This window comes from Urocampus carinirostris, chromosome 19, assembly GCF_059441175.1.
Source record: "Urocampus carinirostris isolate Australia breed hairy pipefish chromosome 19, RoL_Ucar_1.0, whole genome shotgun sequence".
NCBI classification, from domain to species: Eukaryota; Metazoa; Chordata; class Actinopteri; order Syngnathiformes; family Syngnathidae; genus Urocampus; species Urocampus carinirostris.
The window spans coordinates 2,037,252-2,063,881 of record NC_142367.1 but is presented as its reverse complement, the minus strand read 5'-3'; the positions used below and the strand labels follow the sequence as shown (position 1 = coordinate 2,063,881).

The 26,630-nt window shown below is 40.1% G+C and overlaps 1 protein-coding gene across 2 annotated transcripts; it reads right to left on the bottom strand.

Moving 5' to 3' along the window:
* Positions 1 to 805: 805 nt before the first annotated feature.
* Positions 806 to 26,630, bottom strand: LOC148346880 (annexin A4-like). Of its 2 annotated transcripts, none has more exons than XM_088324154.1 (15): positions 26,455 to 26,630; positions 23,124 to 23,514; positions 21,862 to 21,899; positions 21,560 to 21,685; positions 21,388 to 21,475; positions 17,495 to 17,589; positions 17,277 to 17,390; positions 15,650 to 15,740; positions 14,034 to 14,113; positions 11,837 to 11,893; positions 11,668 to 11,761; positions 8,057 to 8,152; positions 5,824 to 5,882; positions 5,314 to 5,436; positions 806 to 4,032 (listed from the first exon to the last, which is right to left on the bottom strand). In XM_088324154.1, exons 2-15 carry the CDS (start codon positions 23,503 to 23,505, stop codon positions 3,973 to 3,975), a joined length of 1,503 nt encoding a protein of 500 aa, XP_088180280.1. In that variant the 5' UTR covers positions 23,506 to 23,514; positions 26,455 to 26,630; the 3' UTR covers positions 806 to 3,972. The 2 variants fall into 2 exon arrangements, with proteins under 2 accessions (XP_088180280.1, XP_088180281.1); XM_088324155.1 differs by lacking the exon at positions 26,455 to 26,630 and adding an exon at positions 26,232 to 26,282.

The following is a 26,630-nucleotide window of genomic DNA, read 5'->3' as shown; positions in this document are numbered from 1 at the left end:
CGTTCCAAAGTCAAGTGATTTCATCCCGATTTTGGTTCATATAAAGCCGAAGCAACTTAATGCAGAAGTTCGATGAGAAACCATTTAAACTGATAGATAAAAACGCTGGCAAACGACTTTGATTGGGTGAGCAGTACAGGTGGGCAGATCCCTGCACACAGCGAAAGGCACTTCCTTCTCTCTCTCTAGCTCAGTGCAGTCTACACCGAAAGTGAATATGACAATATGCTTATCTTTTGCAGTAATTTGTGACATTTTTGCAAAAGAACTTTGCATGCACATTGTTTTGAAACGGTTATTAAGGACAAATTTCATGGAAAAAAATTGCCTCAACACTCTTAACTTAAGGTGGAAGACAAACAGTAAACGGTATATTTACATTGATTTGGGACACAGGATTATCATTTCATACATTTGATAAAATCATCAAATGACACACAGTAAAATAAAATGTGCTGAAGAATTAGCTTTTGTCTAGAGAGCGTGTTTGGCAGTTTTTTCAATTTTGTCTGAAAATATATGATGTGGCTCTCTCAATTTCTTTTTAAAACAATTTTTGCTTTTATGGTTCTTTGGGTCAAAAAGGTTCCGGACCCCTGGTGTAAGCAAACTTTACCGATCACTTCCTATGTTGAGAAATAGCCGGTGTCAACTGACATTTGCAGGGCATTATTATTTTTGTTAAGAAGTGTCATTGACACTCACCTTTTTTTATTTTTTTTTAGCAATACATTGCCCAGGCAAAGGACTGCAGTCCATCAGTTGAGAACCACCTCTGTTGAGGAAAAATAAGGGAAAACACAAGTAGATATAACATTATTTATTTTGATAATTGAAATAAATTGTGGTATTAGTTTGAGCGATTTTTGACATGTCAAGCTTCTTAAAAACTGGATTGACAAGTGAAAGAAAATTCAGCTAAAAAATGTGTTAACAGCACCCTTAAGTGGCACTAAGCAGCCATCGACCGATTTTGCTGGCAAAATTACAAGCATGAAACATTTCAAGCGGTGCATAGGCAAACAGGCACGAGTACTTCAGTTTCGTATATATATGGTAAATATTGTGAACATACATGACAATTTGAAATGTTATAACCAACGTACACACACAAAATGAGTATTAATAATAGGGCACCAATTGATTGGTTTTGAAAGTACTGGTAAAACTACAAAATACTGAGGTACTTTGACCTACAAATGCCCACGTAATGCTGCAAATCAAAACTTGAGAAGCGAGAGTGAAGATCCTCTGCTGCAAGGAGGTGGCAATGTGCATCCTAATCATATTTCTTTTCAAATAATTGATCTTAAATCACATAAATTATTCTCTTGACTTTGAGCGCACGTTTAAGGTACAAATCCTTTTTGTAACACTTTGGCAGATTGTCAACAATCATGATAGTTTTTAATCAGCACTTAAATGAGTGTTTGAACTCAGGACTTGATTATATTTCGTTCAAGGGACATTGTGTATTATTAAGCACCTTCTAGCAGTAAAAAAATATATATTTAAAAAAGGATAATAATAATAATTTAAAAAAAGGGAACTATCATATAAACCTCTTAAGAACCGGAACAGGATCAGGACCCAAACGCGTCACGTTTCTCACACAAGCCTATTATTTTACGGGAAATGGGGAGTCATGCACGTTAGGCAGCAGTCTGGCTTGGAATGATAGGAAGCCAGAGGCCGACGAGATTGATACCAATTGCCCGAGTTGATATCGGACAGATGGGGTCGATACCGGACACGACGGAACAGACAGGAATGAAATCAAAACAGGGTATCGAAAATAACAGGACAAACAAGACGGGAACGAAACCGATATTTAACAGAACAAAATAAACGGGATCCATACCGGACAGGAAATACCAACAGGAAACAGGACCGAGTCAAAACCCACGTCTTGCGGTTCGTTGACAGACTGACCAAGGAAGAGTGAGAGCACTGAGCTTAAATAGACGCCAATCTGTCAATGAGCCGCAGTAGGCGCCACACGGGCGGGGCCAATTGGACGCCGTGGCAACCGTGACAACTGTACAGCTTGTTTTTTTAAATACGCGTAGGTGGAGAAATTAACATTTATTTTACATAACATGAGCTTCACCTATAAGGAGTTTAAAGAATAGTCTTCTGCTAATCTTGCTGCTACAGGTACCTGAAAAGCCAAAAACCTTATGCTTGCATGCAGAAGACAGACAAGACTAGACTAGTAAATTAGAAGTAAAACGGTACAGTTCGGTACCTTTGATTCCCTGTAGTTTGTATTTCTACCTTGTATTTTTTAGCACTTGTTTTTGGGTGCACCACACAAAAAAGTGACATTTTGTGGTCAAATATTACACAGTGTCCCTTTAAGAGGTGTTATCAGTCTACAGCAGGGTCTCAAACTTGCGGCCTGGGGGAAATTTGCAGCCCCCATGATGATCGTTTGAGGCCCTCGTCTTGATATAAAAGTTTAAGGGACAGAGTATATTATTTGCCAAAGCAGGTTTCTAGAAAATGATTTTTTTTTTTGTGGTTGACTTAATTATTTGTAACCTTATTTTGAGTTATTAACCTGGTGATAACATAGCGGCAAAATATCAGAAATAGAAATGATTATTTTAGAATTTCAAATAAATTCCAGTTAATGGGCTTCATTGACAAAAATGTATTCAAGTATTGATAATTATTTTTTGGCAATTAATTAAGAGAGCAAGATGAGAACTTATTTGTGCATTAAACAGATTGCTTGATTTGTTTTACAGGAAATACAACAAATTAAATTCAAATTCATGGATTCTGGCTCCCTTTTTAGCTTTGTAGCTAGCTATCTCCCACTTTTTTAGCTATTTAGCAAGCTATATAGCTAGGGTTTTATATTTTCTGCATGCTACCAAGCTAAGATTTTATTTTTTTTGCTAGTTATCAAGCTAAGATTTGGGCTCCTTTTTAGCTAGATTTTAGCTCAGTTTTTAGCTTTCTATCTGGCTATTTTATTTAGTTGGCTTTTTACTCTTTTAGCTAGTTGTCTAGCTCCATTAGAGTTTTTTTTACCTTTTTCCATCATAGCTAACCATCAAGCTGCCTTTTTAGCTTTTTTGCATCTAGCTAAGTTGCTATTTGAAAAATGTATACCAAACTAAGTGCCCTTTGCGCTAATTAAGAAGAAAAAGATGCTCTGAGTAGGCAGCACGGCGGCACAGTGGTTAGCGGGTGTGCGGCACAGTTCTGAGGTCATGAGACCGAATCTCCTGTGTAGAGTTTGCATGTTCTCTCCGTGCTTGCGGGGGTTTCCTCCGGGCACTCCGGTTTCCTCCCACATTCAAAAACATGCATGTCAGGTTAATTGGCCTGTCCAAATTGTCCCTAGGTGTGAATGAGCGAGTGAATGGTTGTCTGCCTCTGAGTGCCCTGCGACTGGCTGGCAACCAGTTCAGGGTGTCCACTGCCCAATGCCCGAACAAGGCTAAGATGGGCTTCGGCACCCCCGCGACCCTAGTGAGGATAAGCGGTGCAGATAATGGATACATGGTCTCAGTTCGAAAAAGGTTGGAGACCACTGGTCTACTTTAAAAGTTAATGTATTTAGGCTTAATCCATATTGTTTTTCGAAACGGATCAAGTTTCTTTTTAACCATTAGGGGGCGCTAAATAATAAACAATGTCCTTTTAATGTTTGGCAACAGAAAAAAGTATTCTCTATCCCCTGACGAATTATTTTTCTTCTATTTTGCCATTTCAGTGACCGAGCTAACAGTGGAGATTATTTTAACGGTATACAGTGTTAGATGTTTCATTTTATATAAAATTCCCAGGCACACACTATGATTTGGTAATGCTAATGTATATATCGTGTAATTCTAGATTATTTGGCAAGTAAAGACTACAACAATCACGATAACTATGGCAACAGCACGCCCTAATGGGTGTCTGTACGGACAAACTGGCTCTGAGTGTCTGTCTTTTCATTGTGATACTTTTTTTTTAATCGTTGCCACCGCAAAGCTTCAACAGCAGTTTCTTGTAGTCACCAGAGGTGTCGCCCTGGAAAAAAAAAACAGAGATACAAAGTGAGAATGCTTAATTTTTTATTAAAAATCTGTATAAATTGTGTTAAACCTTTTATCAGCTAAAACGAAACATTGTGACAAACGTTGAATACATGCACCAAAGATTCAAGGAATTTTTTGAGAACGAAAAACAAAAAAATACTGACATCAAATTTACAATGTTTTATTTATGTCCTTTAAAGTCTGATTAATAATCAGATAGACCAACGAGTTTTTACCCTTGTCATGTCATGGAGAGAGGGGAATCAGGACCCAGATGCGTAACGTTTGCGACAAGTTTATTGAGATATAGAGGAAAGGCAGCGCCCACGTTCTGGACGCGGGAAGCAAGCCGCTCACAGAATCGGAACGTGTTCCGAATGCGGAAGTGGATCTTTCGGAGCGCAAATTGTGGTGTCGAAGACGGAAAAAATAGGTTGATAGCCGGGACAGGAGAGCAAAACGTATTTGGGATCAAAAACGAGTCGTAAACCGGAACGGGAGAGCAAAACGTGGACGGGGTCAAAAAACAGGCCGTAGCCGGAGACAATTGGGGAAATCAGGAACAAACGGGTGAACAACGGGTGAAAAAAGCGGAACCCAACGGGAGTCATAGCCTAAGTGCTTGCCTTGTAGAAACAGAGGTTCGCTGACGGACTGACAACAAGCGAGTGAACGGACTGCGCTTAAGTAGGATGGGGAACCAATCAGGAAGCCCGCAGCGACTGGCGCCAAATGAGCGGGCACAGGTAAAATTAATCCGTCATCATGACATGTCATGCTTGATTGTGTTCATTTATATCTTTCAGGACTGCTTTCTTTCTTTTCAATTCTCTGAAATTCTTCTCTGTTACCGTGACTAAAATAAGTGTGAAAATGAGATCAAATCGAAAGCCTTTTTGTGTGTCAACTATACCACTAGTGTGTCATGATTTCCGATGTGAATCACCTGTGCCCATTCATTTGGCGCCAACCGCTGCGGGCTCTGATTGGCTCCCAGGCCCTAGTTAAACCCAGTCCTGTCAGTCCCCTGTGGTCAGTCCGTCTGCGAATCCCGCCTGTCCGGTTTGTCTCCGGCTACTACCAGTTTTTAAACCGGACCACGTCTGCTCTACCGTCATCCAATGTATTGCAATTATGTTCAGCAAAAATTTTCGAGTCATTGGACAAATACTTGCTGTTTTGGTGTATAACGTGCACCAAAACAGAGTCCTATATTAAATTTAATCAAATGTGTGTTATACATTTCTGCTACAGAATTTTTGATCAAACTTACAGAGATGTGAGTGTACAGAGACTTCCCGTAAGTCTTCACATACGCCTGTCTAATATCCAGCATGTCAATTTCGGAACGGGACACCATAATCCGGACCAGTGTCTTGTCCTTGGTCCCAGCACCCTGTAACACAAACAAAATATTGTTAGCCTATTATACTTGGGTCATTTTTAAATGACCTCGGTAATACAATTAAACATGTTTTTGTTTTTTTTTAAGGATTTAGTTTCTAAATAAATAATCTCCCCCGCGACCCTACTGAGGATAAGCAGAGCAGATAATGAATGAATAAATTAATAAATAATCTCTAAAAATTGTTGAGAGGTCGCTTCTAGATTATTCATGTGTGTGCAAGTTATTGTGTTTTATACAGTGCCTCCTTAGGTTTGAAGCCTAAAATGTGGCTTGGTGGGACCATCAATACTTTTGCTAGGCATTCCACGTTTCTACCTCAAAAAAGGACATTGGCAATTACAAGTTAAAATCAAAATACTAAGATGATGCTTGTACCTGCATGGCTTTATGCAGTCGCTCAGCAAAGTAGACAGGGGTGTTCTTGATGCATTTCACTATAGAAGGAAAAAACATTCATATAATAATAATAATAATAATTTCCTTGTATTGTCATTCTGTGTAACAATGTACACAGAACGAAATGTCGATTGCACCTGACCCGTTGTAGCGAGCCGATGCAGCCGCAGCCAACAGAGGGCGCCGCCGACCACTTTTTAAGTCTTAGGAATGACTCGGCCGGGGCGCGAACCACCGACCTCCCAGTCTCAAAGCGGGCGCCTTACCATCTAGGCTACTGAGCTGGTGACACTCCCATTAGAAACACCACAGTTGTTCAGATTCAGATCTACTTTATTGTCATTCTAGTACACGTGTATACAGAACGAAATGTCGATACATCTGACCCGCACAGTTTCCTTGAATGTACAGATATAAATAAAATGTTGTATTGAGTTGTAGTATTGAGTGCTAATAATATACTATATAATATATATATATATATAATATAATATAATATACTAAATAATTATGGCTATGTCACATTACAAATGTGCAACTCCATTTCATTTAATAACAATCATTAGTTTGGCAAAAAAGAAAAAGAAAATTATAACCGGTAATCTAATTTAACAACCACCAAACTAATATATAAATCCCTCGCTATAGCGGGTTTTACTTTTTGTAGTTTTGCGACTTCACGGATTTGCATGGTGCATTGTGTTCTGCATTCTGATTGGCTAAAGGAGGTAACACAAAAAGGTGTTGTCCCGTCATTTCTTTGAGATTCATTTCCCTCCTATGTTCCTGTCGAAGCCTTCGCTCTGAAAGTGCTGGTCTAGCAGTGATCCCAAGATCAAAGAAGAAATCGCAGGTTCAAGAGCGTTCTCCATTCGGGCTCCGGTGCTGTGGAATGCTCGGCTCTTTGAAATTCATTCCGCAACCTCAGTGGAACCGTTTAAATCTGGACTTAAAAACGCACTTATATTCAAGAGCTTAAGAATTATGATGACCTCAGGAAGCTGTCAACTGGAGATTCTATAATTATCTATGTCATGTCGAGGATGTCTGTGTACTGTCTGTTGATGCTGTTTCAACATCCATAACAGCCTGGTCATTCTGGAAGGGGGATTACCTCATGTGTGTCAAGTCAAGTCAAGTCATGTTTATTTGTATAGCCCTTAATCATAAAGAGTCTCAAAGGGCTGCACAGATCAAAGACTATTGCAAACTACAAACCATTATGACACCATCACCTCATCTAAAACCTACATGAGGACAAATAATACACAGATATTGTCAACATAAAATATAATGTCCTCTTATCAAGGTTTCTTTATACCCTCATCCTGAGGTTTTCGAGTTTTTCCATGCCCTCATGTCGACTTTAGATCAGGGGATTTTCTAACAGTAGTCTGTACAACCCTTTGAGACTTCTTGTGATTAAGGGCATCACAATTAAACATGACTTGTCCTACCTTTTTGAAGCTGAAAGCTATTCTGTTACTGATTGGCACAAAAGGTTAGCAGCCTTGTTTGCATTTCTAAAATGACAAGTTATCAATGTGTTGTTACTATGTTATTATCAGGTCTAATTACCACTATAACATCACGCCAGTTAAAATTCTCATTTCCTGGAAAATTACAATGACTGTCACTGATGAGCAATTTTCAGAACCGCTCAGCGGGCTACTCAGGTGTTCTTAGGGGGTAACCTGGTGCTAAACAATCTTAATTTTTAGTTGATGGTAAGGCAGTTATTTGTAAAATAAATAAGTAAATAAATGTTTATGCGGTACTTTTGTTCGTTTAAAAAATGCCAGAGTCTAACTACTTTCAAAAATATTCTTTGGTATATGGTAATCACTCGCACCCTTAATGTTGTATTAGAAACTGGCATAAAATCTTCACTCACTTTTTCTCATCTTAAACTTTTCTGTTGGATGTAACAGGAATTGAACTCGGTTCAAAGCAGTGAGAACACCGAATTCTAACCACTGGACTCCTAGAAGTATAGAACTGTTTTGTACCGTCCCGAATGTATCCAATTTGTGCGGTCTAACGAAAGCCATCTTTCATTTGGATATACTTTTACCATAGATGCAACGGCAAAATTCTACGGAAAACACTGTACTGATCATACCATCTTGTTTTGAAGCATCTGTGTGCCCAAGGCTAGTTTTCCTTGGTGTTACTTATATTTATAGCAGGGAGAGAGTGTTGCTATACTTACCCACCGCCACCATTCCAGACTCCACATTGCCGGACATTTCTCTGCAGATGCTCTTCTCAATGTCACGACCGCACATCTGTTGGTACTCCTGGAAGACTATAGCAAGTAATCATAATGAAATTTAGTGGAAGGAACATTTTCTTTATTTTCACAAGCACAAAGATGCATATTTAAATTGGAGTGAAACAATTTTCGATGAATTAAGTAAATATTCTTACTCAATCAATTTCTTTCCTTTCTAGTGTAGTAAGTCTGTACCAAAGTTTTGTTTTTCTCTACTTGTATTTTGGACATGCAAAATAAAGTATACGCTAAATTTAAAAAATATACATACAGGGCACTTACCGTATTTTCCGCACTATAAGGCGCACCGTGTTATAAGGCGCACCTTCAATGAATTATATATTTTAAAACTAACCTAGATTCCAACTGTAACCCTCGCTCTAAAACAGAGATGTCAAACTCAATTGCACAAGGGGCCAAAATTCAAAACACACTTAAGGTCGCGGACCATCCACCCAGCCATCCATCCATTATCTGTACCGCTCATTTACACCTAGGGAAGATTTGGACCGGCCAATTCACCTGAAATGCATGTTTTTGGAATGTGGGAGGAAACCGGAGTGCCCGGAGGAAACCCACGCAAGCACGGGGAGAACCTGCAAACTCCGCACAGGAAGGTTGGTAGCTGGATTTGAACCCATGACCTCAGAACTGTGCCGCACACACGCTAACCACTGCGCCGCAGTTCTGCCCGGGCCAACCAGGATAAACATTTATTGGACAAATTTAAACTGAATGTTTTTGGAACATAAATATGAATAAAAACAGACAAGAATATTAAATTCAAACCTTAAATCACTTATACAGTATTTATTATTTTGCTGTAAATAAAAATATCTTGTTAAATTATACAACTTAGAACTTAACTCAAACAACTTAACATTAAAATTAAATTAAAATAACATTCAAATTCCTTTGCTCCTCTGTCGGATTTACTTTTATTGTCAAAACGAAATCTCGATACACCTGACCCGTACAGTTAAACAGTAGCAAGCCGATGCAGCCGCAGCCAAACAGGGCGCCGCCATTTTAGACCCAACTGCTGTGTTGGGAGTAATTAGGTGACCAAACCCCCCAATTCCAACCCTTAATGTCGAGCGTCAAGCAGGGAGGCAATGAGTACCAATGTTGTAAGTCTTGGGTATGACTCAGCCGAGGCTTGAACCAGCGACCCCCCAGTCTCGGAGCGGGCGCCCTACCATCTAGGCTACCGAGCTGTCAGTGTATATATTAAAAAAAAACTTAAATATCCAAAAATATTTTGCCCTCCTTAATATATCTCCTGTCAAAAGTAGAAATATGAAAATGCTACACAAATTATTTTGTAAAAACGTCACATGATTCTGAGAACAGGGAGACTGATGTGCTTACCTTTGGCGCTGACGGAGTAGGGCGAGAGATGGGAGGGAGTGCTTGCACTTTTTGCATAGCTCCACCCATCCCTCCCACTCACCCAATCAAATAACTAAGTTCTCTTCCGGTGTTTTGGCGTATTTACAATTTGTTCCGTGGATTCATCAAAAAGTATCTGAACACTAAACACAGATTATATGGTGAGCTTTTATATAAAGGATTCTTTAGCGTTGTACAGCCAAAACGAGTTTTTATTGTGTGACACCTTGACTGTAAATCGTAGTGAAAACGTGCCCTAATTATTCTGAAAAGCACTGCTTTGTAATTTAGCTTTGGTTTGGCTTTGCATGTATCTTAACAGGATAAGTTTTGAACGAGATGGAGAAAATTTGCATGCAATTAAATTTGTCTCTGAGCCATAGGTACTCATAGAAAGAGTCATATATGGCTCGCGAGCCATAGGTTCCCGACCCCTGGTATATAGTATAGTATTCGTCATATATGAAGGAATAGGTACAGTGATTAAAACGTCAGAATATGATGTCCAGGGATGAGACGGCGTTGTTCATATTGACGGGCCATTAATAACGAGAACATAAAATGGTCTTGCGGGCCGGATATGATTACACGGCAAGCCGGACGTGGCCCGCGGGCCGGGAGTTTGACACATGTGCTCTAAACCCATTTTGGAACCCTATGTTCACTTTAGGACCCTAACATGGAATTCAAACCATAGTTCCCAGCCTTCACCCTGTTTCAAATATAACCCAACTCTAAACCTTATCTGGAAACCTCCATTCAGCTCAGGACCCTAAAATGGAGCTCAAACCGTAGTTCCTAGTCCTAAACCTCCACCTAACTCTAGCTGTAACACTAACCTCAACCCCATTTCAGATCCCTAGATTCGGTTTAATACCCCAATAAGAAGTAAACCTTTCTTCAGTGTTTCTAATACTAGCCCCAATCCTATTTTTGAACCATAAAATCAATTTAAAAGTCTTATTTGAAAACCTAACCTAAGAAACATGGTAACAATATCAAGCATTTACAAGTGCTTCACCTAAAATTAGAGCAATTTTAAAACCTTAAAACACAACATTTAAATTCAAGCATTTTTAAGGGTTCCAAAAACTCATACGCACCCTGTATAAAGACGATATTACCTATCTCCTGCTTGTCATACATTCGAAACAGCACGTAGTGTTATGGTTGCCATGGCAACCAATTGGCCCTGCCCGTGTGGCACCAGCTCGGCTCATTAACGATTGGCTTTCAGTCTATTTAAGCTCAGTGCTCTCACTCTTCCTTGGTCAGTCTGTCAACGAACTTCTGCCCCGCAAGACGTGGGGTTTGACTCGGTCCTGTCCCTGTTGGTATTTCCTGTCCGGTATCGTTCCCATTTATTTTGTCCTGTTTAACATCGGTTTCCAGTTTAGTTTCCGTCTATTTTTGTCATGTTTATTATTTTCTCCAGTTTTCGTTCCGGTCTAGTTTGTCCTGTTTATTTTCGATATCCTGATTTATTATCTATCTTATCTGTCCCGTCATGTCCGGTATCGACCCGATCTGTCCGATATCAACTCGGGCAATTGGAATCGATCTCGTCGGTCTCTGGCTTCCTGTCTTTCCGCACCAGATCGCTGGCTAATGTGCATGACTCCCCATTTTCCGCAAAATGAAAGGCTTGTGTGAGAACGTCACGCATTTTGGGTCCTGATCCAGCTCTGGTTCATGACACGTATTGCTATGCAGAAAAAAAAAATTCCAACATTTTAAGAATGTTTAATAATGCGCCTTACAAATGGGTGCACGTTATATTCCAGAAAATATGGCATATTAAATTTGAAAATGTATTATCATGATGAAATGCATCAACACACGGTAAACATTTATTTAAAAAAGTATGTCAAAACGCACAAAAACATAAGTAACGCACTGCATTTGACCGTTCGTAACGGTAAGAGCAGAAAATATAATTCGTTAGAAGACCCAGATACCATTGCGTAATAGCGTTACTTATAAGAGCGTTATTCCCAACCCTATTTATATTGGCATGTAATGAAATACAGTATACCATGGCATTTGTACTATCACAAAATAAATCACTCAGCAATTCCATCAAAATGTATTGAGTTTGAAAAACAATTGGACTTTTCAAAGGGCTAAAAAATAAAAATAAAAATTGTTATACTGACCAGCCCGAAGGTGAGGCTTGCTACGGGCGCACAAGATAGCATTGAACTGACTCTCATCCGTGCCCACTTTATTCTCTCCCGCTGCGTACAGTTTCTGTCAAAAACATGCAGAAAAACATTTCCACAAAAAGCAACGGGAATAAATAAGTAGATGAATGTAGGATGCTACCTGAGCATCTTGTTTGGCGAGTGATATGTCGACATCTTTTCTTTCGTCACGGTTGCCCTTAAATGATTCAAGACTTCAGTTATGGTGATACACATGTTCAGTTGCACGATCGTAATTATTTTCCTATTTGTTTCCCTGTATCCTAACATTATCTTTTATTCATATTTTCTACAGAGGCTTGCGAAACTATTTGGCCCCCTTCAACTTTGTGACCTTTTGCCACATTTCAGACTTTAAACATAAAGATATAAAACTGTAATATCTTGTGAAGCATCATCAATAAATGGGACACACTCATGAAGTGGAACACTCTTTATTGGATATTTTAATTTTTTTTAACAAATAAAAAATGAAAAGGCGGGTGTGCGAAATTATTCAGCCCCTTTACTTTCAGTGCAGCAAACTCTGTCCAGAGGTTCAGTGAGGATATCTGAATGATTCAATGTTGATCTAAATGATTAACGATGACAAATGGAATCCACCTGTGTGTAATCGAGTCCCTGTATAAATGCACCTGCACTGTGATAGTCTCAGAGATAGGTTTAAAGGGCAGAGATCATCATGACTAACGAGGAACACACTAGGCAAGTTCAATATACTGTTGTGGAGAGGTTTAAAGCTGAAGATTTCCCAAGCTTTAAACAAGGATCACTGTGCAAGCAATAATATTGAAATGGATCATACCACTGCAATCTAACAAGATCGGGCCGTCCCCTTAAACTTTCAGCTCATACAAGGAGAAAACTGTCCAGGGATGCAGTCAAGAGGCCCGTGATCACTCTGGATGAACTGCACAGGTCTACAGCTGAGGTGGGAGAATCTGTCCAAAGGACAACAATCAGTCTTATACTGCACAAATCTGGCCTTTTTGGATGAGCGGCAAGAAGGAAGCCATTTCTTAAAGATATCCATAAAAAGTGTCGTTTGACGTTTGCCACAAGCCACCTGGGAGACGCACCAAATGTGGAAGAAGGTGCTCTGGTCAAATGAGACCAAAATCGAACTTAATGGCAACAATGCGAGACGTGTTGTTTGGTGAAAGAACAGCACAGCTCATCTCCCTCAACACACCATCCCCACAGTCAAACATGGTGGTGGCAGCATCATGGTTTGGGCCTGCTTTTCTTTAGCAGGGACAGGGAAGATGGTTAAAATTGATGGTAAGATGGATGGAGCCAAACACAGGACCATTATGGAAGAAAACCTGATGGAGTCCGCAAAAGACCTGAGACTGGGACGGAGAGTTTTCTTCCAACAAGACAATGATCCAAAACATAAAGTAAAAGAAACAATGGAATGGTTCACCAAAAAACATATCAAGGTGTTAGAATGGCCAAGTCAAAGTCCAGACCTCAATCCAATTGAAAATCTGTGGAAAGAACTGAAAACTGCTGTTCACAAACGCTTTCCATCCAACCTCATAGAGCTCAAGCTGTTTTGCAAGAAGGAATGGGCAAAAATATCCGTTTTTCGATGTGTAAAACTGATAGAGACGTACCCCAAGCGACTTGCAGCTGTAATTACAGCAAAAGGTGGCGCTACAAAGTATTAACTCAGTGGGGCTGAATAATTTTGCATTTGTTGAAAAAAAATATATATATATCCAAAAAAGTGTGTTCCACTTAATGATTGTGTCCCACTTATTGTTAATTCTTCACAAAAAAATTACAGTTTTATATCTTTTATGTTTGAAGTCTGAAATGTGGCAAAAGGTCACTAAGTTGAACGAGGCCAAATAGTTTCACAAGCCACTGTATATATATATATATATATATATATATAAATATATATATATTAAAAAACAAAATGAATTTAAATTATAAACAAAAATACATTAGTTATCATATAAACATGTATTATCAAAATTACTCATAGGTCCAAAAATTAGTTTGTACTTTACATAACAGGAGCCTCATCTAAGAGGAGCTGAGATAATTGTCCATAATCTTGCTGCTATGGGTACCCAAAAACCTAAAAAAAAAGGCTGGGCAAAAAAAATGTGAACATGAAGCACTTTTGTCACTTTGAGTCTGTGTTTTTTCTCCTTTTTTTTCTTTTTAGCACTCGCTTTCTGTAGCATTACACCACACAGCTACTTTTAGTAGTCAAGATGAAGTTGACTGGAATTTTATAGACATAACACTTAGACATTTATACTTATGAGCAGTTTTATTTTCCTGCAGGGCAGTTTTTTTACCTGGCAAAGTGAAACCAAAAGTCTTCGGAAGTGACCGGAAGTGTCACTCATGATGGCGTCCTCCAGAGTTTTACCATACTCTGGAAAAAATGTGTCACATTTTAGACCGTTTTATGACATTTTTAAACAATGAATTAACAAGGGCAGAATAACGATTTTTGAAATCAATGGTCATCTTTTTCAACTATGGACATTCTTTCAATGAGAAAAGCATTTTTTATTTTTTCACTTCCACAGCTGGATTCCATAACTAATAATGAGAATTCTATTTAGAATTAGAATTCTGCCTCCCCTTCTTAATTATACAAAATAGATGTTTGGTTTCCGTTTTCAGTAAAAAAAATCTGCAACTTTAGTCTCACAGTAGGAAGAAAAGCAGGCTTCAACGCTCTTTTTCACATATTTTATAGGCAAAATGATGATTATCTAAAAGTAAGGCTCAGTTGGGTTTTTTTCTGCTATGTTTACAACTTACAACTTTAATGATTGTCCCGATGACAAAATATTGGACAGATGCAGACTTATTTAACAAGAGAGTATATCTCAGCTGGAGTTGTTTTTGTGTAGCAGCAGAACTTTAAAAAAAGTATACTGGTCTTTATACATAGCTCAGAAGGTAAAGCGCTCGTCTTGTCGCAGGTTTGATTCCCAACTCCGCTCAAAAGCGAGCGGTTGTTTGTATTACCTAAACACGGCTAATTGTGTGTGGTTTCTTGTATTTGTTGTAAAAGCCGTTCGATGCCGCTAGTAAAGTATGTACTAAAGTATGTTGTTATTGTCAGAAGGTAGCTCTTTCACTTTCATTAAAATGAACACAGACCATTTTTTTAACAGTCGTTTCCCCAAACGCTTCACAAACACTCATCAAATATCACATTTTCAATGTTTTTATTTTCAATATGTAACCGGTAGTGTTAACAAGCCAAATAAGCTGCGATGGCGGCATGTGGTTGAGAGCGGTTAATACAATCATACTGAATGGTTCGTAGTGGTTTCGCCGCAGTCCTTTTCCGTGTAAATTGATTATGTAAGACCTGGCTACACTTGTGGGTCATGTTTAGGTACATTCAGTTCCAGTGTGAAGAGTTCTGGATGAGTCTGGGGTGGTCTCGGTCCCTATTAACCGCGATAACCGAGGGATTACTGTATGTCGAAGTGAATCCCTAAGCCCCAAATAATCAGGTAGGCGCCTTGCATGGCTGTGTGAGTATGTGTGTGTGAATGGGTAAGTGTGAAGCACATTGTAAAGCGCTTTGGGAGGTCTTCATTGACTTGAAAAGCGCTATATAAATGCAGACCATTTCTATACATTTACAACCATTTACAATAGGTCATTACTTCCTTTTTAATTAGAGGGGAAAAAAAGTTGATGTAAAAAAATGCAATACAAGTCAAACTGTTGTGAATTTTCTATGTCATTAAAAAGCCGGGAGGACAAAATATATGAAAGAAAATGAGGTATTTAATTGTTGGGCAAAATTACATACTCCTGCAATGAATCTTCAAGTGACTATAGATGGAAAAAAAATCCACAGTCATTGTGTTATGACAGTCGCCATTCTGCAGTAGATTTAATTTTATTTGACATTTTCTGCTTACTCTTAAGTATTACTAACCTGCTTTATAAATCTGCACAATTTCCCTAATCTCCGAATTGGAGCGAGACGAGAGGATCTCGATCAAACAAGCTTCATCAGTCCCGGCACCCTGGAAAAAAAGATTTATTGTCATGGTTGCCATGGCGCCCAATTGGCCGCGCCCATGTATGTCACGGTTGCTATGGCACCCAATTGGCCCCGCCCGTGTGGCGCAAAGCTGCAGCTTGTCAACGGATTGGCTCCCTGTCAGTATTTAAACTATGTCCTGTCAGTCCCCTTTTGTCGGTCCGCCTGCGAATCTCTGTTTTTACACGGCAAGCCTTTTTCGCCTATCCCGTGTTTTTGCTTTTGTTTAGCTCCTGCTACGATCTGTTTGATCTGTTTGCTCTCCCGTCCCGAATTAAGACCTGTTTTGATCTCAACTACGTCTGTTCTCCAGTCCCGAATAACGACCCGTTTTTGATCTTGACCACGTCTACTCTCCTCTTCTGGCTTTCGACAAGTTTCCGATCCCGATCACGTTTTTGCTCTTCTATCCAGGCTACTGATCCGTTTTTTTCCATTCCCGACACTGCCATCGCTCGCCACAGAACACCACTTCCGCGTCTGAGCAACCTGCTCCCCGCGACCAGCGACCTCTGGATCGTGTGTGCAATCCTTTCCCTTCCTCCCAATAAAACTGTGAGTAATGTTACGCGAGTGGGTCCTGTTTCAGTTCTGGTCCTGACATTTAGAAGTGGAATGCTATCTTAGATCATACTTACAGAGATTTGAGTGTGATTGGACTTGCAGCAATAGACAAGTCACCAAATTTATTTGTAACTTTAATTCCACATTAATTCCTTCGGTTCTTTATGTTAACAAAGTAAATTACATTGTACCGAAAACACTTGCTTTTAAAGGGACAGTGCATTATATATCGTCTTCTAGTCATTCATTTATGAAAACAAAACAATGATGATTTGAACAATAAGCAAAATACATTTATATAATATCATGCAAGATTTGTCAGGACCAGAACGGAGACAGGACGCACTTGCGTTGTGTTTCTCACCAGTTTTATTGGAAGAAAGAGAAAGGGTTGCTCCCACGATCTGGTGATTGCTGGACACGGAAAGAAGGTCGCTCTGAACTCTGTAGTGGATTTTCCGTGGCGAGTGATGGCGGTGTCGGGAGCGTAAAAACGGGTCAATAGACAGGAGAGCAAAAACATTGTTGGGGTCGGAAGCGAGTCATAAGCCAGGAAAGGAGAGTAGACGTGGTCAGTGACAAAAGAGGTCGAAAGCAGGGAGGGGAAGTAGACGTGGTCAGGATCAAAAAGGGATCGAAGCCCTGGGACAGACGGGAGCAAAAAACAGGTGGGAGTCAGGGTTGAAAAAGGCTTTCCTAGTGTTTAACTGAGGTTTGCATACGGACTGACAAACGGGGACAGAAAGGAGTGTAAATAGGGACAGGAAGCCAATCAAAGTCCGAGGCAGTTGGCGCCAATGGAGCGGGCACATGTGAATCGGTAATCATAACGAGATTAGATTAGGAGTCGATTGAATTTATTGTTCCCCTTAGGGAAATTTACTTCCAGCGACTGTAACAGGGGGAAAACAAAAAGCAATACATTACATTACACAAAAAAAGTGGATTTTCCAACCTTGATGGCCTCCCTGAGTTCCGAAGCATCAAATTGCGCCGGAGTCTTCAACATGGAAAGAACCAGATGCTCAAAGTTCCCAGTCAACTCAGACTTAAGATCGTGAATTAAATCCTATTGCAGGGAAACATGGAAAACCAAATAATAGGGAAGAATAAACTCTTGGTCCTCTTTGTAGCCATCACATGATGAACATGACTCATAATCATCACGCAAACCTTTCCATAAGTTGTTTTGTAGGCTGCTACCATGGGAACTCTCTGCTTGTTGCTACGACTTCCTAGGAGCTCAATAATGGCGTTTTCGTCAGTCCCTGTGCAAAATAGTGATGATTAAAGTGTGTTTCGGTATTTACAATATATTATACAAATCACTTTTTCTCTGTACAGAATAATTGTAAAAAACGGACTATAAGGCTCACCTGAATATAAGCCACACTTACTACTTTTATAAAGGTAAAAACCTTCGTACATACCTATACATAAAGTGGCGTGCGAAACTATTTGGCCTCCTTGAACTTTGTGACCTTGTGCCACATTTCATTTCTTCAAGCAAAAAGACATAAAACTGTTATTTATTGTGAAGCATCAACAATAAGTGGACACAATCATGAAGTGGAACACACTTTATTGGATATTTTAAACTTTTCTAACAAATAAAAAACGAAAAAGTGGGTGTGCAAAATTATTCAGCAACATTGAGATAATAATTTGTAGCGCCTCCTTATGCTGCGATTACAGCTCCAAGTCACTTGGGGTATGTCTCTATCAGTTTTGCACATCGAGAAACTGATATTTTTGCCCATTCCTCCTTGCAAAACAGCTCAGTGAGGTTGGATGAAAAGTGTTTGTGAACATCAGTTTTCAGTTCTTTCAGATTCTCAATTGGATTGATATCTGGACTTTGACTTGGCCATTCTAACACTTTGATAGGTTTTTGGTGAACCATTTCATTGTAGCTTTTGCTTTAAGTTTTAGATCATTGTCTTGTTGGAAGAAAACTCTCCGTCTCAGTCTCAGGTATTTTGCGGACTCCACCAGGATTTCTTCCAGAATGGTCCTGTATTAGGCTGCATTCATCTTCCCATCAATTTTAACCATCTTCCCTGTCCCTGCTGAAGAAAAGCAAGCCCAGATCATGATGCTGCCACCACCCTGTTTGACTGTGAGGCTGGTGTGTGAGGGTGATGAGCTGTGCTGCTTTTACGCCAAACATAATGTCTTGCATTGTTGCCAAAAGGTTTGATTTTGGTCTCATCTGACCAGAGCACCTTCTTCCACACGTTTGGTGTGGCTTGTGGCAAAGTTTAAACTACACTTTATATGGATATCTTTAAGAAATGGCTTCCTTCTTGCCACTCATCCATAAAGGTCAGATTTGTGCAGTATACGACTGATTGTTGTCCTATGGACAGATTCTCCCACCTCAGCTGTAGACCTCTGCAGTTCATCCAGAGTGACCATGGGCCTCTTAGCTGCATCTGTGATCAGTATGAGCTGAAAGTTTAGGGGGACGGCCTGATATTGGTAGATTTGCAGTGGTCTGATACTCCTTTCATTTCAATAATATTACTTGCACAGTGCTACTTGGGATGTTTAAAGTTTGGGAAATCTTTTTGTATCTAAATCCAGCTTTAAACTTCTCCACAACAGTATCTCAGACCTGCCTGTTGTGTTCCTCGTTCTGCATGAATTTCCCTGCGGGGATGAATAAAGTATCCATCTATCTACCTATTTATGATGCTCTCTGCGTTTAAACAGACCTCTGAGACTATCACAGTGCTGGTGCATTTATAAAGAGACTTGATTCCACACAGGTGGATTCCATTTATCATCGTTAGTCATTTAGATCAACATTGAATCATTCAGATATCCTCACTGAACTCCTGGACTGAGTTTGCTGCACTGAAATTAAAGGGGCTGAATAATTTTGTACACCCACTTTTTCGTTTTTTATTTGTTAAAAAAGTTTAAAATATCCAATAAAGTGTGGTCCACTTCATGATTGTGTCCCACTCATTGATGATGCTTCACAAGAAATTACAATTTTATATCTTTATGTTTGAAGTCTGAAATGTGGCAAAAGGTCACAAAGTTCAAGGGGGCCAAATAGTTTTGCAAGCCACTGTAAGTCGCACCGGAGCATAAGATGCAAGTGCCTAAATTTTAACGTTAAAGTTTAGGATTTTAATAACAAACCTTATACACTTAAAACCCAAGAACAAAGCCCTTTCAATGGCTCAAGCATTTTTAACAAATACAATTGCTGTATAAATGTTTAATTTATTTTACAATTAACTACTATACTATCAAATGGCAATAAGAGGGGAGACTGTTAAGCTAATCAGAATGCAGAACACAATGCAAATCCGTGAGGTAGCGAAACCGTGAAAAGCACACTGTGTTATAGCAAGGTATTACTGTATACTACTTATATTAACTATTGATGATGCAAGGTTTTATTTATTTAAGTCCCCCTCATTTTTAAAGTGTAAAATAAACAAGTTAAATAAATAAACATGTCACAACATAGTACTAACAGGGCCCTAAAACCTTTGTTAATAAAAAGTAGACCGATACCACTGTCGGTTGATTTGTATGCAGCACTTAAATTTTATCAGGCATGTTTTTGGTCAAAGTTTTTCTCCACGCTCCAACTTCCCTAAAACATTATATTTCTCTATGGCTAATATTATTGGTAATTGTAAATGATATATATTCCATTTTGTTGATGTTTTTGGGGCTATTTTGACTTTATACTGAAGTAGGACTAAACATACCCACTGAAATTGAAGTATTAGGTTGACAATTTGATGTGAAATATTACTTTTTATCATTAATTTACAGTAAGACCTCGGTTATTGCGGTTAATGGGGACCAAAACCACCCGCGATAAGTGAAAATCCGCGAAGTAGCGGCGCACCTTCAAAAAAAATAATAATAAATAAATAAAATTTTTTTTAAAAAGTATTTATTTATTTTAAATTATTATTTTTTAGACCTGGTTAATGGGGACCAAAACCACCCGCAAAAAGTGAAAATCTGCAAAGTAGCGACGCCCCTTCAAAAAGAAAAAAAAAAAGAAAAAAAAATATATATTTTTTTTAATTCTTATTTTTTAGACCCAGTTAATGGGGAACAAAACCACCCGCAAAAAGTGAAAATCTGCCAAGTAGCGACGCCCCTTAAAAAAAGAAAATTAAAAAAAAACAAATTAAAAATCTGATCTCATCTCATTATCTGCAACCGCTTATCCTTATTAGGGTCGCGAGCGAGCCCTCAACCCGCCGGCGCGGGTACTTTCGGGCGCGATACGCACGACACCGCGACAAGCCGAGCGGGTCGGGCACGGAAGCCGGCCTGTCGGAAGCGAAGCAGAATGCGCGTTCACGCGAGGGGGGGAGGATTTTGAACGGGAGTCGGATTTGGGCACAACACCGGCGCCCGGCGTCTCCCGTTTGGACCGCGATGGCTCCGGCCGACGGACGGGCGGCCGCGGGGGAAAGGGGTACCTGTGGGGTTAGGGGGGCGGTGAAGCGGAAGCCGCACCAAAACCGCGCGCCGGGAAACGAGAATGGCGCGCTGTGCTAGGGTCGTCGGCCGAGGGGGATTCCTGCAAAAAGTGAAAATCTGCAAAGTAGCGACGCCCCTTTAAAAAAAAAAAAAAAATTATATATTAGCAGATTTTCACTTTTGTGGGTGGTTTTGGTCCCCATTAACCGGGTCTAAAAAATAATTATTTAGAAAAAAAAAAAAAAAATATATATATATATATATATATATATATATATATATATTTTTTTTTTATCTTTTATTTTTTATTTTTTTCACCATAACAGAACGCGAAGCTCTGAAGCCGCGAACGTCGGACCGCGAAGTAGCGAGGTCCCACTGTATTTGGTCCCCTGGAATTTATTTTCATCAACTGTACCAGGAGTGTACAGTCAGTGCTTTCGCAGCAGAGCATCTGGTATTCCTAGGCGGTCTCCCATCCAAACACTAACCAGGGCGGACCCTGCTTGGCTTCCTGAGATTAGGCATTCACAGGATTGTATGGGCATAATCCGGGTAAAAACTTTATTACCTGACCATAGTGAACTTAAACAACTCACCAAAACCCTTCATTGCCTTCCGAAGGACCTCAACATCCCTTAATGGATCGGCCCCGGGAAAGTCCTTGATGGAGCCCCTGAAGCCCATCTAAATATTCAACAAACAAAAGCTATGCTTTTGAGCATATTTGCTTGGTTGAGAACTTGTTTACAGAAGTACAAGTCATCTCACGGGGATTGCAGGAACTTGAGGAGAAGCTGGAACTCCACTTCCGTACCCGCCACCGCTGGGGTAGTTGGGCATGGGTTGCTGACCTGGAACTGCGCCCCCTAGGTAACTTTGTGGAGCCCCTCCTGGCTAGAAATGGTAGCTTTTAATTTTGTAGTGCGCAACCAAATCAAAGCAATCATGGAGGAAAGCTTGCGACTAAACAAATGTGAGGTGCTTAAAATGCAAATAATTTCAATAGTTTTTGCATTTATGAAAGGTATTTGTTGTATTTGTTTAAAAGACACTGGCAAGAATTTACATACCACACCATAGCCTCCTGGTGCTGCCCCCCATCCACCACCTAAAAGAAAAAGGAGAGGTTCTTTTAACTTGTCTATGAACAAAGTTCTAATAGAGTCTTTCATCTCTTACTTAATGGGGATCAAAACTGCCATCATAAAAACATAAAATATATTAGGGATGCACGTGTCAGGACCAGAATGGAAACAGGACCCAATCGCGTTTTCTCACAGATAGAGAGAGGAAGGGCAGCGCCCGCAATCCGGTGCATGCTAGACGCAGGAAGCAAGTTGCTCTCGCAATTGGATTGTGATCCGAGTACAGAAGTGGGTCTTCCGTAGCGGGCGATGGCGGTGTCAGGGACGAAAAAACAGGTCGATAGCCGGGATCGGAGAAGAGTCGTAAGCCATGACGGGAGAGCAGAAGTGGTCGGGATCAAAACAGGTCAGGAGCAAAATCGGGACAGGTGGGAGTCAGGGTCGAAAAGGGCTAGCCTTGTATACACAGAGGTTCGCAGACGGACTGGCACCAGGGGACTGACAGGACTGGGTTCAAATAGTGACAGGGGGCCAATCACAACCCGCGGCGGTTGGCGCCAAATGAGCGGGCACAGGTGAATCACATCAGTATTCATGACAGCACGATAATTATCCGGCTGACTGTTAACATACATTTAAGTCAGCCAACACTACTTGTCAGAAATATTGCAAGCATTTATGCTCCTCATTAAAATATATCAGTAATTTATCTGCAGTACTACCACAACTTGGGTCGTGACTTTTCCAAACTGAAATCTGGTGAGAGGAGCAGAGGAGGTCACTTTCTCAGAGGAACTTGAGACTAATGTGTCTTGTAGTTCGTGAATTTCAAACAAATTTTTGTAAACGTCAGAGCTTCGTACTTCAGTGAGTGCAATTTCTCAGCAGATCCTGTGGAATGGGCAGTTTCTGCCATGTTGACCAACTGACAAATTTTGAATGACAAATTATGATACATTGCATGCAGATAGCGTGCAAAAAAATGCCTTTTTATTTGTGAATGAGATATACTGCATTTACATATGAATTATTGTACATATTTCCACATTTAGGTCCACTTTTCGAATTTGTTTATTTTTCTCATGTTGAGATTTTTGAGTTTTTCCTTGCCCTCATGTAGGTTTTAGATCAGGGGATGGTGTAATAAAAGTCTGTGGTTTGCAATAATCTGTGGTCTGTTCAGCCCTTTGAGACTCTTTGTGATTAAGGGCTATACAAATAAACATGACTTGACTTGACATACTTACTTGCTGGAGGCATGGACGGAAAGCTGCCTCCTGGCTGCGGTTGTTGGTATCCTCCGGCTTGAGGTGGGAATCCTCCAGCTGGGGCAGGATAGCCACCACCCTGTGGAGGATAGCCTCCTGGTGCTGGGGAGTATCCACCCCCTGCAGGGGTGTAACCGCCTTGTTGCGGTGGGTAACCCCCACCCACCTGCGGAGGATAGCCTCCAGCCTGCGGAGGGTAGCCCCCGGCTTGGGGTGGGTAGCTCCCGGCTTGGGGCGGGTAGCCTCCGGCTTGGGGCGGGTAGCCTCCGGCTTGGGGTGGGTAGCCGCTCCCTTGCGGTGGGTATCCGCCAGCTGCTGGCGGGTAACCACTTGACTGAGGGGGATAACCTGGGTAACTCATCTCCACAACCTGAGAGAGACCAGAAACAGCAACTTCCATAAAATCTCACTTGAACAGGAACAAGTACATTGCGACATAATAGTTCCCCAGAGAATCGCAAGTTCAGTTGCATCAATGCAATAGACAATAATAAATATGCCGATGTGATGTTGCTTTGGTTGGTTTATTACAGCGGTTCTCAAAAGCTGGGGCGATAAAATGATTGCGAAGCACTGGTCCAACCGAAATGTTTAAAGGTCTCCATAGGTTCCCGTTACACAAGGTTCTTTTGTATACCCTTTTCAATTGGCTTGTCTGTGACATGCCACAGAAACTGTTGCTACTGAGTCTGACTAACCAATCATTCGTATCCGAGGGGAAAAAAATTCTTATAAACACAGGAATAAATCTGGACAGTGATGTATGTTTCCTTCTTGAATGTTTTAGATCAGTAACACAATGACAACTTAAAAATATTTTCCTAAAGACAGACAGATCTGGGCTGGTTAGTCTGGAAAGTCCAACTCCAATTGAGTAGAACATACCTGACTACAGAGGAACCTCGGTTCTCGAACGCTTCTCAGTTCGCACAAATAGGTGCTCGACCAAATATTTCGAGAAATTCTTGCTTCGCTGTTCGGTCAAAAAAATCGGTCTTCGAACGCCGGTAATGTGTGAGTGCGTACGCTACGGTGCGATGCTGAGCGGCGCACGGGTGTAGATGGCCCCCACCCCTCGTGACCAACTTTTATCACGTGTGTTACAATGTATGTGTTTCACCCGGTGCGGTTAGAAGGGGGCACCAACTGTCAATGTAAACACTGAAGTATGTCACTCAGCTTTACCGGAAACTTCAGTGTTTACATTGACAGTTAGTGCCCCCTTCTAACCGCACCGGGTGAAACACATACATTGTAACAACGTGCGCACTTGCCTCTTTTTTTGCTTTTGATATCGAGGAACGGGGTAAGAAATCCTATTCATAATTATTTTCTTTATCCTTTTTTTATTTTTACACGTTCATGTTAGCGTAATCTTTCATACGGAAGATTACGATAACGCGAACGTACGATTAGCCTGGGTTAGCTTTATGATTCGAGGTAAACATTCAGGGTGTTGGAACTGAGCCCAAAATTCAGGGTGTTGGAACGGAGCCCCTTTTCCAATGAAGTGGTGCTAAATGACTTGTAAACGACCTGATTTTTTATTTTTACACGTTCATGTTAGTGTAATCTTTCGTACGGAAGATTACAATAACACGAACATACGATCAGCATGTGTTAGCTTTATGATCACGTTAATCATTCATGCTAAACATTCAAGGTGTTGGAACGGATTAAAACAATTTTACATTATTTTTAATGGGAAAATTGATCTTCGGTGATCGACCAAATCGGTTCTCGACCAGGCTTCTGGAACGGAATATGGTCGAGAACCGAGGTTCCACTGTATTTGATTTTGTGTTCTGGAGACACAGATTTGTTGTGTTTTTGTTCTTGTGCCAAATCTGTTTTGAAAAAAAAGACGAATTTTGTGTAAAACCGTCAAAATTAAAATTCTTTACATATCCTTTCAGTACTTTCATTTTGTCATCTACTGAATTGTTTTTAGTTTTAGGAAGAACAAGTTAAAGATTAACATACAAGTGAGCTGTATGGAAACTCCAAGGGAATATCCAGTAGGGCATTGATTCTCATCCACTGTGCCGCGGCACACTAGGGTGCCGTGAGAGATCATCAGGTGTGCCGTGAGAAATTATCTAATGTCACTTTTAAAAATTTTGAATTTTATAAAACATTTATGAATAATTTTCTGCAAATATTATGTCATTGTCAAGTGTCTGTATCGTAAAAACTGGGGGTATTACAAATTATATTGTACTTAAAATACTGGTCAGTGTCATTTTATAACATTTTTGGTTAGTGGTGTGTAGTGGGTTTTACATAATTCACCCACGGAATCATTGTTTAGTTAGCGAGTTCCTAGGGGGACTCTTAATTCGGCCGGCTCGAGCCGCTCTCTTGTTTTGTTTTGTGATTGCAAGTTTAAATGTCATTAAAGCAGCTTTCGTTGGCACCTTTGTTTGACACTCCGCCTACGACTCCCGTCTCTGCTCGCTACACTGTAAATTTTATCCAATGTAAAAAAACATGCGCTGGCTCAAAAAAGGTTGAAAAACAATTCAGTAGGGCATCAAATCTGCAGTGAGGTTTCAAAAGAGGCTTGATGAACTTATATGAAACAATATTTAAAAAAGAACAGTAAATTGTAATCGGTGAGTAATAAAATAGCATTTTTTTTCTCCCCATGTATGGTTTGTTGTGCGGGTTTTAAAGGTATTTTACAGATAATTGCACTTAAAAGACTACTCATTTTTTGAAGGTAGTAATTGCAATGCATATTTGTACGGTGTTAAAAACAATATATTCAAAATATTATAGCTATGAATACATATATGTGCTGCTGTATTTGGTATTACGACTGATAAAGACTACAACCCCTTATGAGACGTTTAAGAAGGAGTAAAATAATATCTTAAGAGTTTGAAAAAAAATGAATGTTAACAAAAATGTAAAACAAAGAATTAAACTCCCCTTCCAAGTGTCCAACAAAACCGTTATTACATAACACCAGTTCAGCCCCACCTCCGCCATCGAAGGAGTTAGCTTTCTTTTAGCATCCGCTTTATTAGCCTGTTCGTGTACTCGTTCGAGAAGTAAATGAATGGGGAATTACAGGAAAAGTACCTAAACACGATGGAGAATAATGTCAATTGCAAGTTTTGTCGCTCGGGTACGCAAGGTTTCTCGTTGCTCTTAATTTCCTGGAGTGAAAAAAACCGAGTTTGCATCACAGTACACTTACAAATCAATAGTTAGGGGGCAGCATGATAACGATACAATCGACAGGGTTGTCTTTAGTCCGAAATATTTTTCTCTTTAAAAAGACAAGACAAGTTTCTTTACTTACTTGTCAGAGGTTGCTGCTCTGTAGCCCAAGAAAAATGGGTCGATAGGGGAGTGGCAGAAGTAGAGGGTGGGTCTTTGAAGCATAAGTATTACAAAAAAGTCAATGTAACCTTTGCACTCTGCTGACCAGCAGCCACCTCATTGGGTTTCGCCTGCTGAGGTTGTTGTTTTGTTCTG

Coding starts and splice junctions, on each gene's coding strand:
- LOC148346880 (XM_088324154.1), bottom strand. CDS start 23,505: ATGAGTTACCCAGGTTATCCCCCTCAGTCAAGTGGTTACCCGCCAGCA. Junction 8,153..11,667: donor CAAGCCTCACCTTCGGGCTG/GTCAGTATAACA, acceptor TACTTGCTATAG/TCTTCCAGGAGTACCAACAG. Junction 5,437..5,823: donor GACTGCATAAAGCCATGCAG/GTACAAGCATCA, acceptor TTTGTGTTACAG/GGTGCTGGGACCAAGGACAA.